Source organism: Lontra canadensis, unplaced genomic scaffold, assembly GCF_010015895.1.
Source record: "Lontra canadensis isolate GAN:19392208 unplaced genomic scaffold, GSC_riverotter_1.0 scaffold64, whole genome shotgun sequence".
Lineage (NCBI taxonomy): Eukaryota > Metazoa > Chordata > Mammalia > Carnivora > Mustelidae > Lontra > Lontra canadensis.
The window spans coordinates 996,287-1,011,493 of NW_022631058.1; the positions used below are offsets into that span (position 1 = coordinate 996,287).

Genomic DNA, 15,207 nt, shown 5'->3' on the forward strand with positions numbered 1-15,207 from the left:
CCTGCGGGGAGGTCTTTATTCCTGAGGATTTTTCTTGCCCTTGTGCATCTCTGCTCCTGAAATCTGACCCTGGTGTTGGTAGGATCTCCTGGGTCACCTCCACAGCAATAACATAATGTGGCTGATGGAAGATCAGAGAGCTGGAGCCGGACTAATTTGAGGAACCAGGTGGGCTTGTAAACAGTTATTATTGGTGAAGAATGACTTACTGGCTATTTACAGACAGCTGTTTTCCTGTTCAGTCTTATTTTGTGTGTGTGTGTGTGTGTGTGTGTGTGTTTAACAGACTTTTTTTTTTTATTGCACTTGAGGACTCTTTGGTAATGTCTTCTGATTTACCACTTGTCTGTGTTTTTAATATCAAGGAAGAACATAGATTGAAGTGATTGCCTTTGGTAGCAACTTTAGTGGTGATGGGTGTGGAGTTATTAAAATTTATAGGCATGCTGGTTTTGCAGCTACACTTTGCTTGCCTTGGACGGGCTTATAAAAGACACCGAGGAATGCGAAGAGAGAGCAGCTACCAAATTGTGACAGGAAATCAACCATGCAAATGTTGTTTTTTAATGTTCTCTTTGCTAAAATTTACATTTATATTTACAATATTTCTTGATGACACTGTCGCCCAACCAGCCAGCCCTTAGCTCGCACCACCACTTTCAACTATACTGATGAGGGAAGAGAAAGGGAGAAGATGACTGACATTTATTGAAGTCCCAAAGTATGGGCAGCAACGTGCCGGGTGTTTCACACACATGTATTCTCCTAAAATCCTCGCAACAAGCTTCAAAGGTAGCAATTCGCCTTTCCCTTCTTCCCCAGATCCCTTTATAGTGGGGAAGTTGGAAGTTAAATAACCTGCCCAAGGTCACAAAGCTCTCAGAGCGAGAGAGAGGCATTATTTGAACCATGCCATGCTGAAACCATGTTTATCCTATTGAACAAATTAACTTCCCCAGTGCTCACAGGGTGTGACATATAGTCAGTCAAATGTTTGGATTGTTCCTTCTGCTGATCTCATTTATCCCTTTTATTTGAATAATATTTTATTACTTGTCAAGTGCTGTCATGTTCATCATTGTAATCGTATCATTTTACCTTATAACGGCCCTAGGAAGTCTGGAAAGCTGGTGTCCTGTCCCCACCGTACAATACTAAAAAGGGGTTCGGAAAAGTTAGGTCACTTTCCCAAAAGGTCAGCTGGGGCTGTCTCCAAAGCCAACACTCTTTATCCCTCAAATGGTCTCCTCTCCAAACGCATGAGCCAGCAGAGTTCATTTTCATGGCAGCTGAGTGTGATGAATTCAGTCCTAGGCAACTATATGGGTACTTGCCGTATGACTTGTAACGAACTGAGACAAAGCAGTTAGCCACAGATTACAATGCCACTGTGGTGCCATGACAAATGACAAGGAGGTTGCAGTAATGAAATCTTATTACCGCAAGTAAAGAGACCACATCTGAGGTCGAGCACAGCCGCAGTTAGCACTGTGGGGGAACACGATGGAGCATCTGGGTAAGGGTCTCCACGGACATTGGCGGGAGCTCTCGCGGTATTTAGAAGATCTCTCCAAAGCCTTGATTACAGTGGCAAATGTGTGGTGCCTCCGATAAGGAGCAAATATTTATTCTGGCAGAGATTAAATCTTTTCTTCCCCTGAATCTATTATGGATCTTGCAGAAAATCTGCCCAAGAACATATCTCGCTGATCAGCCAACTCACTGAGCCAGAACTGTACTGTGCCGCTGCTGTTGCTGAAAAGCTGCAGAATGCTGGTTTAAAGGTCTCCGCTCTACCTAAAACTGCTCTCCACCCACGATTAATTAGTGACTCAGAGGTGAATTGAATCACCAGCAGCCCTTTCCGTGCGCCCAGGATTTATATAGTGGTTTCTCATTGAAGAACAGTGGTGCAATAAACAACCCACATTTGTGGGGTGGGCAGAGGAGTGATGGTGTCTGCACTTATGGCTTCTTAACTCCTCCGGTTCCCTCGTTCTGCTAAACAGGTTATGACTCAGGTTACTATAACCTTGCTTATTTAGGCATAAGGATGAGTAGGTTCTAACATGTATGCACCGACCCTTGGAAAAGGATGCCGGTGCTTTAAGTAGGGGAAAGCAGAAAAATCACAGTATCATTTCTGAATTCCTAGAGTTGAAGGAGAAAGAGTAAAATGATCCAGTATTAATTATGGGCATGAAAGATGCAAAAGAACCCATCATCAATTTCATTTCTTCATTTTAATGCAGGTGCTTTGTTTAGTGCTGGAGATGTAGGGGTGGGGGTAAAAACACCCTGAGAACATAGTGTCCCAATAAACAGGGATTTACGAAATCATAAGTACATTTAGTCCCCATTTAGGAGGGCACCTGCATTCCTTTTTACAGAGAATAGAACATGGGAATTGCAGACATCATTTTACATTGTGTGCTGTGCAATCTGGACACAAAGGAAGGGACAGTGTCCACCCCGTATCACAGCTATCCCTGCATGTTGAAAGCTGCCTTTCTTAGTCACCTTAGATGCCTAATTTCTAAAATCAAGACTCCTAGGTACTTGTCCACTCTTTTATCAGGAATAAGATGTGTTCACCTCCTAAAGGAAAATTGGCAAGGTGAAGAAAGCTGTCTTTTGAAAAAAGAAGTGAAGTGTACCAAAGTATCTGAAAACCAATGCCTAAAACCTCACCAGAAGTCTTAATTTACTGACTTTAAGCACAACAAGTGCTATGTATTGAATGGATTTTTGTTTATAAATAAATGAACCCAATTACTAAATCTGAGTTTCCATGAAATCCTTCCTACACTTAGCTTGATGCCTTCTGGACTTCTTTTTTCATATACTTCTTTTTCTTATCCTTTCCTCCCTCCTCCTCCTCTTTCCTGTCCTCCTTCCCCTCTACCTTCTTATTCTCCTTCTACCTCTTGAAAAAGAACAGAGATGATAACAGAGACTAACTATGTGGACAAAGAGAACATCAGGGTTACCACTAAATTTTATTGCCCTTAAATGTTCAACCTGTTGCCAATAAGTCAGACAACTAGAAAAATGGAGAAAGATGTCTCCTCCTGTCCTCGCCCATTCCTCCTGACGTGCCCTGTGCTGATACCTTCCTGGGAGGTTGACAGAGACGGATTAAATCTGGCCAGTAAGCTTACTTCTGTTTTGTGTCTCATTGTGAATACTATTTCTGACTCTTAGTCGTAACCAATGACTAGAGGAGAAAAGTAAGAATTTTAATAGCATTATTCACATTTCAGTGTTTCTGGCACTTCTCAGGTAGCAGATGATGCCGTCGCCTCTACCTTCACCATCATCATCACCCGCATTGCCAGAGTGTTTCTCTTCTGGAATTCATTGTATGTTCCTTCCCAGAAGTCTTTTTTGGGGGGCCGTTGAGGTTCTCATTTGCTATGTAGCGTACAACTGCTGAATATCATAGTCCTCTTCGGATGAGCCTTAGGAATAGGGGCACATGTGTGAGAAGAGTAGCAGCCATCTGACCCTGAAAACCCCAGCTTGGTTTCACTGGCCTCTCCTAAGGATACATTTCCTATGGGTTTGAGACTTACATGGCATGTCCTTGGGTGTTGATCTATAATGCTATCCTCTGTGCTGTTGCCTGCTCATCATTCATTGTACCCCTCCTGCCTTGGCCTCGATCCCCGTCCCCCCGCGAAATGCACAAGTATGCTTGTATTTCCTCTTTAGTCCTAAATCCAAACTGCGAGGTGATCTAGGCTCCAGTGTCTAATTACCTCCCCTAGAAAACAGGCTTCGTTCCTCTCACAGAAATGTACTTTGCAGTGTCACTGCCCAGCTCTTACGTGGTTCTGTGGTTTCCAGCTTTGATATCTGTGGAGAGCAATCAAATGATATCACCTGTGCAAGGGCAGCCCGTGAGAACAATCTGGGTGGCTTTATACCATTGACTTTTATGCTGCGGATGAAAGCCCATGGAGAAACGTAGGCTACTATTGTTCCCTTCATGCAGACAGCTCCCTCTGGGTATCTACAGGTTTCCTGCCAGTCAGAGGATCCACTTTAAAGAGAACACTTTGTGGTTGGTGCTAACTATGCCTTTTGTGTTTCCTTATCATAGGAACAGGGGAAAATTGGAGTTGTCTTCAATATTGGCACCGTTGACATCTCCATCAAGGAGGAGAGAACCCCCGTCAATGATGGTAAATATCACGTGGTGCGCTTCACCAGGAACGGCGGCAACGCCACACTCCAGGTGGACAACTGGCCGGTGAATGAGCATTACCCCACAGGTACGTGTTGTTCACTCTGTGACCACGCACTCTCTTTGGCTCCCCCATTCTTACTCCTGAGTGGCAACTTTTTCATTACTGTCCCCATATCATAAAACACTGATAACTAACCACATCAGTCATGTTTTTTTGTTTTGTTTTGTTTTGTTTTGTTTGTATGAGAAGAGTTATCGCGTCAGGTCTTGGTTCAGTGCAGGGAGCTTCTGGAGACTTACTAACTATGCACTGGACACTCTTTGTCAACCTGACATACTACCCAACTGGCTCATACTAGAGACAATGGCCTTAGGTTTTCCAGGGCATTGCAGATGATGACCGGGGCAGGGATGGGGTGCCATCTCCATCGTGAGCTACTGTTGATGATCACAGAATAATCCATTTTCTTATCTGGACTCTATGGTGCCATTTAGGCAGGCAAGGTTGAAGGTACAGATGGTCAGAGATTTCAGAAAGACTGTAAAGGAAGTTTACTAAAACTTAAAGGGATGAATATCAAGTCAGGGTAATGATGAGGAAAAAATGAAGGGTGAGGTTTCATTCATTTGGTTGACTTGGCCAATTTTTCCTTTCATTAACGCTAAGACTGTTTTGATATTCAGAGATTAGTCCTAGTAGGCATTTTAATAGCAAGCATGCTGGTGTGGGAGGGAGAGGGGTTAATCATCTGTTTAAATTTTATGGTCAAGGAGCATTTGCCAGCAAACTCCCAGAGCCAGATGGCCAAGTCAAGGGCAACGGGAGGAAAGGTTTCCTTCTTTTAAAGAGATCATTCAAATCATCCTTTAGCTTTCCCTCTCATCTCTCACCTCTCCCAGCAAAAGAGTCCTGAGCCCTCATCATCAAAGTGTCAGGACAGGAAGGGAAAATACTTTGGCTAAGGGTCTTTGTTCCACAATGGCTTTATCACTTAGTGGATGCAAAAGGCTAGCTCAGAATGTTGGACTTTTCACTAATGTGGGCACGAGACCATGTTTCAATCTCTCTCCTATGCTTCAAATTCCGCATAATTCTCTTACTGCCGTCCTCTCACTTCCTTAATAGTGAAGCAGGCGCAGGGATAAGGGAGCCCAAAGCACATTTTCAGAAGTTTTTAAGAGCTGTTTAGCTAATTATCATCACATTTGGGAGAAATACAGAAAGTAAATTTGCCTATTTGTGGCCCAAGAATTTTGAATGACTCGAAGGCTATAATTTTCATGCCTAATTCAGCATTAATTTTCTTTAAAAGCCAATCAGAAGGAATGGTGCTACTACTTACTCCCCCTCCCCCCACCCCCAAATAGCCAGTCTTCCTGTGACTGGTTTAAGGATTATAGGAGCGTCTATAAAAAGCATACAAGACTCCCAAGCTATTGATATGAAAAGCACCGCCTACCCATTTATCTACCATCTCAGTCTCCACACAATATCCAGCTCAGCCTTTGCTGGGAGTCTCTTGTCATGCACTTAGTACTTCTCAGATTAAGGCACAAAAATGACCTTACGCATTTATCTTTGAGCCTTTGAAGACAGCCAGAGGTGTTAGCAGCGGCTATGAATTCTTATCATCATCCAAATTCTTTAGGCACTAATAGACCTGATTTTTAAATGTTTTGTGCTTACACTCTGGGAGATGGGTGGACACGGGAATCCAAATAGCCTGAGATCTGAAAAGCTGTTCATCTGCTTATCAGAAAACTTGCTCTCCATGCGTGTTATCACTGGCTCCGCTAATGCTGCTGTAGGGTTTGTTGTTTCTATTAGGAATTTCAGAGATTTCTAAATTGATGTTAACCACTTGCCCTGAGCCAATATAGAACCCATGAGTTTGCTGAAGACTCTTTAATGGTCATTTAAAAACCACAGTAAGAAAACCAGTGACCCTGGCTGTGTGCCTGTCTCTTTATATCTTTGGTTCCAGATTATGGGTTGCTTACTATGTTTTCAAAACAGAATAAACTTTTCTTGAATGGCATTGCTTACCACTGAAAGCGATTACTAGTAACTACTGGTAACCATTACTTAGGAATAGTAAGTATTATCATGACCGAGCATGAGGCAGTAGAGCGGTTATAAGTGTGGGCTTTGGAGTCATCTGGCTGGAGTTGGTGCCATCATCTGTGAGTCTAGGGCAGTCTAGGGCCCTGAGCACTGAATTATTTTGTGTCTCTCCCTGTATGCAATTCAGCAGTATACCATAAAATAAGTGTAAGAATTTCTAATACTCTTGATTTGGGGGATGATCACTGTGATGCTTCAGAAATATATTCTGTTCTTTCTCCCCTCATTCTCATCTTTTACTCTGTTTTCTTGCTTCTCTAAGTATGTATTCTTCCTATGTGTCGATCCAGTGTCCCCTCAATAACTTTAGGCAAGCTGCTTAACCTCTGAACCTCTGTTTACTGGTCTATAAAATGGGGTTGTGTTAATATTTACTTTCCAGGGCTAATGTGCAGATTGAGTGAATGTATATAAAATGTTAATTAAGTCAGAAAATGACCAAATATTTGGGTAGCATTGTTTTACTATGACATATTCACTCACAATTTTCTTCACTGTGGCCATTAAATAGCCCACAAATTAGGTAGGTTTGGAATTCTTGTTCCCCATTTCAAATTTAAAAAGAGACCCGGGAAGATGCTATGTTTTTCCTAAGGTCACATAGTAAATGTGGGATAGGACTAAGACCATCTTCTCCTGTTCTCAACTGGACACAATTTCTACTCTTGTTCCCACAAAAATTGGGGAATATTTTGAAAAAATGCATGGGTAGAAATGAACATCTCTCTTCTTAGGTCATTTTAAACTTACTCCTTTTTTTTAAAGTGTCCTAATACATAGGTCAGTACCAATAACCACACAAAGGTGGATGTTATGAGGTGTGGAGTCGAAAATCCTTTTAAAAAGAAAAGGTTTTTTTTTAGCTGTGCTAAAAGGCTCATTTGTAATGAGCCCAAGCTGTCCTCCTTGCAACAATAGCAATGTGCTTCCATGAGGCGATTCAAATACTGAGTATTTGAACTAGTAATCATCATACTTCATTGCCCGGACTGGAAAGTGGTAAGTGGATAGTCCAACATTCTAGTTTTATTTCTAGTTTTCTTATTTTTTAAAGAGTAAACATTTACTTGGAACAATCTAGTTTTAAAAATTTATATTTTTATTTTTGAGAAAGCGTGAGAGAGCAAGAGTGGAGAGCGGTGAGGCCAGGTCAAGGGGCAGAAGGAGAGGGAGAGAGAGAGAATCTTACATAAGTTCCACGCCCAGCGCAGTGCCCGACTTGGGGCTCCTAAAGCTCATGACTCTGAGATCATGACCTGAGCTGGAATCAAGAGTGGGACTCTTCACCAACTGAACCATCCAGGCGCCCCCAATCTAGTTTTACATTCCATTCTTCCAAGACTTCTTGGGAATGGTCACCTTTTGATCTTTGGATACCTTATTTTCTCTTCCTCCTGCCTCCCTGTGCTACTGAAAGGATCCACTTAACTAAATTTAAAGCATCATTAGAGCAATCTGGCAATGTTTGATTTATATTAAACCATAAGATTAAAATACCCCCTGTATCTGGGCATCAGAGAACAAAGACATCTGGTTGGGCAAGCTTGACACAATTTCTGCAAAAGGGATGCATCCTTTTTCCACGCTACCCTCTTTTATTGATAGTGCTAAGTATAGAAACTCTCAAAAGGAGTTCAGTTGTGCTACTTGTCTATTGCTAATGTTTAAACAGTTAAGAAATGTGGAGGAGTTCCTGCAGAATATTTGCGTAAGTTAGCTCATTTTGAGGGCATGTTCTCAGAGAACCGTTCCTGCGCAACAGATCCCTGTGTATCAGGATGATGAATGGGTCAACTCCAGAATCTTCTCCTCTCCTGGACATTCAGAGAATTTTATGTGACTCTACTGAAGCATCCCAGTGTGACATAGTTAGAAAGCAGCTGGGCCCAGGGCAGACAGCATTGGCTTTTTGTGAATTAGGATGGATCCAAAAGAAAAGTAGTTCTATAGCTATCGGGATCTTGTATCACTTAATACTGGGTATAGAACTCAAAAGCAACTTCTTTCTTTGAACCTGAAAATAGAAAGCCTACGGAGCAGGAGAGGGAGGTAAAAGCAGAATCAGCCCAGAGCTGGCATCCACGCCCAGACAAATGTTCCTTATAAAGCCTCTGATTACTGTCTTGACACAATGCAGTGGTGGTGACAAGGGAGGGGAGGTGAAAGGCGACTTAAACATGAGGAGTTAATTTTAGCCCCAGCTCTAGGTCCCCTGGGAGGCTGAGCTGACTAGGATTGTTCAAGAGCCTGTCTACCATGTCTGGGTGGCTGGCTGTGTCACTAGGCCTGTTGGAACCCTGAGTGTGGAGGGGAAAGAGGCTTTTTGGGTCAGAGACGGGCTTCCTGGAAATGAAGGCTGATGAGCAGCTCTGATGTGCTAGACTTTCCATCTTCCCACTGCAGACGGTGCTGAGGAGAACAGGGTCTCCATGGTTTTTTTCTTTTTTTTTTCTTGATATTGCATACCAACTTATTTGAAGAGCTCTTTATTGGATTCCCCATTTTTTCAGTCAATAAAATGCCCCTGATGACCTGAGCTTGAATGCTATCCGACCATCCAGCTCAGAACACAAAAAGGATGGAGAAGTGGCTCTCCTTGAAGACAGTCTATTAGAAAACTTCTTATATTTGAATGTGTCCAATCCTACAGAATCTTATCTTTATAGGTATTGAAAGCAAAAACATTGCTATCGTGCTTAGTGATGTCCCAAGTGAAATAAGAGAGGTTTCCTTGTCCACATCTCATCTTAGATTACTGAGATTTTGAAGGGTTAAAACCAAGTCTATGTACTTGACATGATGCTGAAATTTCTCATGTATTGGGTTTTCATTAATTTCTACCCAGGAGGTTTTCGTTCCTTTTTCTTTCTGCCTTTGCCTGCAAACATTTGAGGCCTTGCCAGATTTGAAGCCCACATTAAAACAAGCCCCATCTACTTGCTCATTCATCCGTTCAGAACTAGTGTTACTTTCAGTTCAACTGGAGGAAGGAAAAAAAAAGGATAAAAACCACAACATAGATAGTGACGCCTGCATGGGGAATAACAAATAAAATATTATCAAGAGAAAGCTGTATTTGAACCTGACTGTAGAGACTGTAGAGATACAATGACAACAAGAGAAAAGATTGCTTAATGAATGTGTTAGAACATGGCTAGGTACATTTTGAAACCATCTTATAAATAAGTTCTTCGAACATTGGGTCACAGAATGTGTCAGTTAATCAATCAAACCAGGGCATCCCCAGGATTCTGACTGCTAAATAGTCTGGCTTGTCAGGAAAAAATTAGGATTCACAAGTAAGTGAGTTTCTACTTCCGGGGAACTTTCAACTTGCTGAGGTTGGTCTTTGGCGAAAAGGTGTATAAAATTCTTTTCAGTGGATTTTCTTTACAAAGCAGTGTTCTTTAACTTGGCTATGAATGAGATTCTCTTGGGAACTTTTAAGAAACTGCCGGTTCTCAGGTCCCAGATGCAGGTAATCGGATCGGTCTGGGGTGTGGTCCGTGGACCAGCAGCATCGGAATCACCTGGGAGCTTGTGAAAAATGGGGCATCTTGGGCCTCTCCTCAGACCACTGAATCAGAATCTGCATTTTAACAAGATACTCAGGTGATTTGTGTGTAGTGTCAGGTTTCAGAAGCACAGTCCTGGCATCAATAGTTTTTTTTTGTTTTGTTTTAAGATTTTATTTATTCATTTGACAGAGATCACAAGTAGGCAGAGAGGCAGGCAGAGAGAGAGGAAGGGAAGCAGGCTCCCTGCTGAGCAGAGAAGCAGAGAGCCTGATCTGGGGCTCAATCCCAGGACCCTGGGGACCACGACTAGCCAAAGGCAGAGGCTTTAACCCACTGAGCCACCCGGGCGCCCCAGTATCAATAGTTTTAAAAAGCTCCCGTGGTGATTCTATATGCAGCTAGGTTTGAGAATTGCTGATACTTAGAAAGTTAAACAGGTCTCTCTCTTTCCTATCAAACTGACTAGCAGCGGGGTCCAACATGGTAGCCACTAGCCCCATGCAGCCACACTTGTGATGTGGCTGATAGGACAGAGGCCTTGAATTTTTTTTTTTTTTTAAGATTTCATTTATTTACTTGAGGGAGAGAGAGAGAAAGTGAGCACAAGTCAGGGAGAGCGTACAGAAGAAGAGAAAGAAAGAAACAGACTCCCCGCTGAGCAGGGAGCCCAACATAGGGCTCGATCCCAAGACCCCAGGATCATGATCTGAGCCAAAGACAAGACACTCAAATGTCTGAACCACAGGTAATCCTGAAATTTTATTTTTATTGTGCAATTATTATGTCCTAGGCACTGAAGATTTAAATACATATTTTTTTTTTCATTCGGTCCTTAGGCCACTAGCTGGGTAGCTAGTGGCCAGAATCAGGCAACACAGGACTAGAACATACTGTCTCTTACTTCCTTTTACTTGTTTTATAGAATGTAAATCTCTGTTTACAGCAGTAATAACTTAATGAGCATTTACCTTCATATACCTTCTAAACTCAGCTAAGGTATGTTGTCTTGATAACAACATGGGGATAATCACCCCTCTTGATTCACTGGATTGTTATCCCAGAGAGGTAGAAATGGCAGATGTCATCATCCTAACCAAAATCATCCCACTTCATGCATAACATCTTATTTACCCTTGTTATAAACCCTTGAGGTTGATGTTAGTTTTATTCCCGTTTTACAGATTAGGAGCCATTCAGAGATCTTAGGCACTTGCCTGGAAATCTCTACTTTCTGCCAAGTTAGAAGTTAGCACTTCCCAGTGCATTTGTGACATTTGCTTTCCTCTACATCATTGGTTCAACCTATGGGACTTCGGCAGCCTCTTTCTTTTCACAATTCTCTTTTGTCTTCTAGCACCATATTTACATGGATGGGAAGGGCTTTCTTAGATGCGAGTCTCTTACTGTGGAAAGGTCTTGGGGGATGGGAGAGTGTTGAGAGGGTGCATAGTATTTGTTTTGTTTTGTTTTGTTTAATTTTTGTTTTATCCAGCAACCTTCTTTCTCTTCTGTGAATTCCCAGCCACAAGATAAATAGCCTTGTATCTTAAAAGTTAAATACAATTACTCCTATCAAACCTAGAGCCTTTCTGTCCCTGTAAATGTCTCTTAGAGGCTGATAAGCATTTCAAAGCAAACTGTGGGCTTCTAGCTAATGTTAAAATTAAACCTAACCACCTAAAAGACAAAAAGACAAGAATACATACACATTTATATACACATATATGTTTACACACATGCACACACACACACACACACACACACACACCCTATGAAAGAGAGAAGAACATTTGGGATAGAGGGAAAAGGAACTCATAAACACATGGCACATGGACACAAGACACATGTCCCTGAGACATTAAGCCAACACATGGCTCAAGGTTATTTATGATATAATAACACACAAAGGAGTTTGTTATCATTATGAAGATTTACATCAGATAATATGACAGCAGTTATAGTAAATAAAGACATTATTTATCTAGAATTCATTTGTGAATAAGACTGATTTTGATATAAGACTTGTTCATCAAAAGAATGTTTCTGGAAACTTCTAGAGGACTTTGTGAGATAAACATTTAATGGTGGGTTATAGTTAATTATTTTCTCCTCTTTAGTAGACTACCTTGGGATTTCGAGGGGAAGGTGGAATTTAACAAAAGGCCCAGGATGATTATTTATTTAACCGTATGTTAAATGGTACACATATTATATAGTCTAGGGACTCAGTGACATAAGTGATGAGAAAATTGAGGGTCATTCCTAGGCACTCTTTAACTAGAAATGTAAGGAAAAGGATTTCTCAGTTCTTATGAATAATGAGTATATGTATATATTAAACCAAATCTAACACTTTCAAGATGAGAAATACAGTGTGGTCACCTTTCATGTGGTTTTAAAATTATACTCATTTGAAATTAATATGACAGAAAAATACTAATGACATCTTACTCTATACAAGGCATCTGTAATTAACACAAATTCTTTCAAATTAAAACCCTCATCAAACATTGCATAATTTCAAAGCTAGCTAACTGAATTGCATTTTTTTTTTCTATTGTCACAGAGAAGCTCCAGTTTAGATAGCAAATAAAAACTCTGGCCTGTAAAGTTTATCTTAACTATTAAAATCCAGAATTATTATCCTGACCACAAAATGCAATTACCACGGACTGCTTTCACTCTGTCTCAGAGTCAGACAGACATCAAATGTCCTCAGAGCCTGTCCAGGAGTATAGCTGTATTTATAGGAAAAGTTTCCAAGTTCAACCTCTTCAGTTTAAGTTTTGTACAAGGTTGCAGGATCCCTGTAGTTATTTAAATTCTAAAAGGAACATTTAGCTTCTTACGGAAAGGTGGTGGGTGCATAAATATCCAATAATACTAATAATATATACTAATAATATATATTCACATACAGTATGTCATTTATAACTCTATAAAACACAGAGAGTAATGAAAGGCGCACTAAACTGTAGATCACTCAATCGATTGTAATCATACTGCAGCTGGTCTCAGAGAGATAAAGACCTTCCCCTCCTCCAAAATCCCGTCAATAAGCTGGCAGGTTGAAGAAGGGGGAAAGGAGGGTCAGAGGAGAAAAGACAGAATGAGTCAAGGACAAAGAGGCACTTCTAATCTTCAGTTCATGGAGTTAATGTGTCCTGGATTTGATTCCCATTGATAATTTAGTTTGTTTTATGAGATGCGTTGTTTTTCCCCAGGATACTTTTACCGCCTTATGGTAAGTCTGCTTGGTGTTGGCCTAGATGGAAGGCTTTGCCACATGCCAGAGATTGACCCACAGTGCCGCATAAGAGCACTTGGGGATGTAGGTGTGTAAGTGGAAAAGGACAATTCAAGCCAAAAGCTTAAGGTTGGGGTGCCTGGCTGGTTCAGTTGGTACAGAGTCTGCCTCCCACTCAGATCATGATCCTGGAGTCCTGGGATGGAGTCCCACATCTGGCTCCCTGGTCAGTGGGGAGTCTGCTTCTCCCTCTGCTTCTGCTCCTTCCCCTGCTCATTCTCTCTCTCTGTCTCTCAAATAAATAAGTAAAATCTTTAAAAATAACAACAAAAAAACAAAAGCTAAAGGTTATGTCAAAGCATATGATGGAAATGAGTTGATAATGGACCAGAAAAAAATGTATATGTCACTTTCAAATAGCAGAAACACTTCAGAAGTCTCTTTACTAACAAATGTTGCCTTTTATTAAAAGGAGATGCTGCTAATCCCCCACCTCATCAGTGGGGTGAGTTTGAGGGGACTAATCTCCTTACGCATTCATGCATGCTGCATTCCACAAATGTTAATTCAAAATCAACTTTGCATATGAATCTGTGCTAAATGATAGGTGCATGATGGGAAATAAAACATAGCCCCTGCCTTCACAGATCTTCTCATCTAGTGGAAGAGAAGTACATGTACACAAGCAAGATAGTTTTAATACTTACATTTTATTGTGCATACATTAAGTACCAGGCAGTACACTGAGTTCTTATATTAAGTTTTTTTAAATAACCCTAAGGAGTAGAGACTATTTTTATCCTCATCTTATAAGCGGAAACATGGAGCCTTATGAGATTAGCTCTCCCCGGGTCGTAAGCTAGTACAGGAATCCCTGGAACTCGAGCCTGTCTCTCTTGGAAAGCAAATGTAGTGTTTCCGTGTACTACCTGCCGGGTGGTACTTACAGTTCCAGAGAGAGTAAGAAGGTGCTGGCATTCAGATAAAATCTGGGTTCAGTGGCCCACAGAAGTGTCTGATGGAGCCGGAGGACCAGATAGGAGTGGCATGGAGTGGAATTTGGGCTGTGATCTTTGGTTCTCTGGGACAGTGCTAACGAACTAGACATTCAGAAGCATGAACTGTGATGCGACACTTGCACCTTTCACACTGAGGGAACGAAAGGGTAGGCATTGTTCATTCCTCATTTCACTTTGTGTCATCTGCCCCATGGTTACAGAGGAGAAGCATTCATCTCTTTCTCTTACAGAATAAAGCAGGAGCACTTGTTGGCTCAGTCGATTAAGTGTCTGCTTTCGGCTCAGGTCATGATCCCAGGGTCCTGGGATCAAGCCCAGCCTTGGTCTCCCTGCTTAGCAGGAAGCCTGCTTCTCCCTGTCCCACTCTTCCTGCCTGTGTTCCCTTTCTCACTGTCTCTCTCTCTCTCTCTCTCTCTCTGACAAATAACTAAGTAAAATTTTAAAAAAAGAAAGAAACCAAAGCTCAGGGGGTTGGAGCACATTTGTTGTAGTCACGGGGCCAGAAAGTGTCAACGCTGGGATTCTACATAGATTTGTCTGTGCCTACACCCCTCTCTCTCTGTTACCCGACTTTTCCATCTGCTTCCCAGGATACTCAGTTCCTATTGTATATGGAGCTCAGAATCATTTCGTTGACAGAGGTAAATTCACATGCAAATTTACTATTGTTTCCCACATCCCAGTGCATGTGGTACACTCTGTAATCACATTATTAAACATTTACTAGAAATGTCTTTCTGCCTGATGCACAATTGCCAGTCTCAATGTTTAATTAAACTAAATTTGTTTTCATTTTAATCACATTATTGAAATGTGGTTTTTCTCAAAGTTCAGTGGTGAAATCTTTATTCCAAATGCCTACAAGTGTGAGAGAGCTTTATATCCTGGACAAGGGAATGTGGATATTACAACATATACTTGAATAAAGGATTGTAGGGGAATAATATTAGTTAATAAGAAGCAGCACTGGTACAGTACTTATATTGTATCAGGCTCGTGGATCATCACACTGAATCCTCACAGCATCCTAGAAAGTGATTCTATTATGATTCCCATTTTGGAGATGAGGCAACTGGGTCTCAAAGAGCAATACACAAGAGTAAGAA

At 41.4% G+C, this 15,207-nt stretch overlaps 1 protein-coding gene across 28 annotated transcripts in view; it reads left to right on the forward strand.

Moving 5' to 3' along the window:
* Positions 1-15,207, forward strand: part of LOC116879910 (neurexin-3-beta) — a 1,111,251-nt gene that overhangs the window by 921,664 nt on the left and 174,380 nt on the right. For all 28 annotated transcript variants that reach the window (XM_032878508.1, XM_032878526.1, XM_032878527.1 and 25 more), the window contains one exon: positions 4,106-4,277. In XM_032878508.1, coding sequence (XP_032734399.1) covers positions 4,106-4,277 — 172 coding nt within the window. The remainder of the gene's footprint in view (positions 1-4,105; positions 4,278-15,207) is intronic.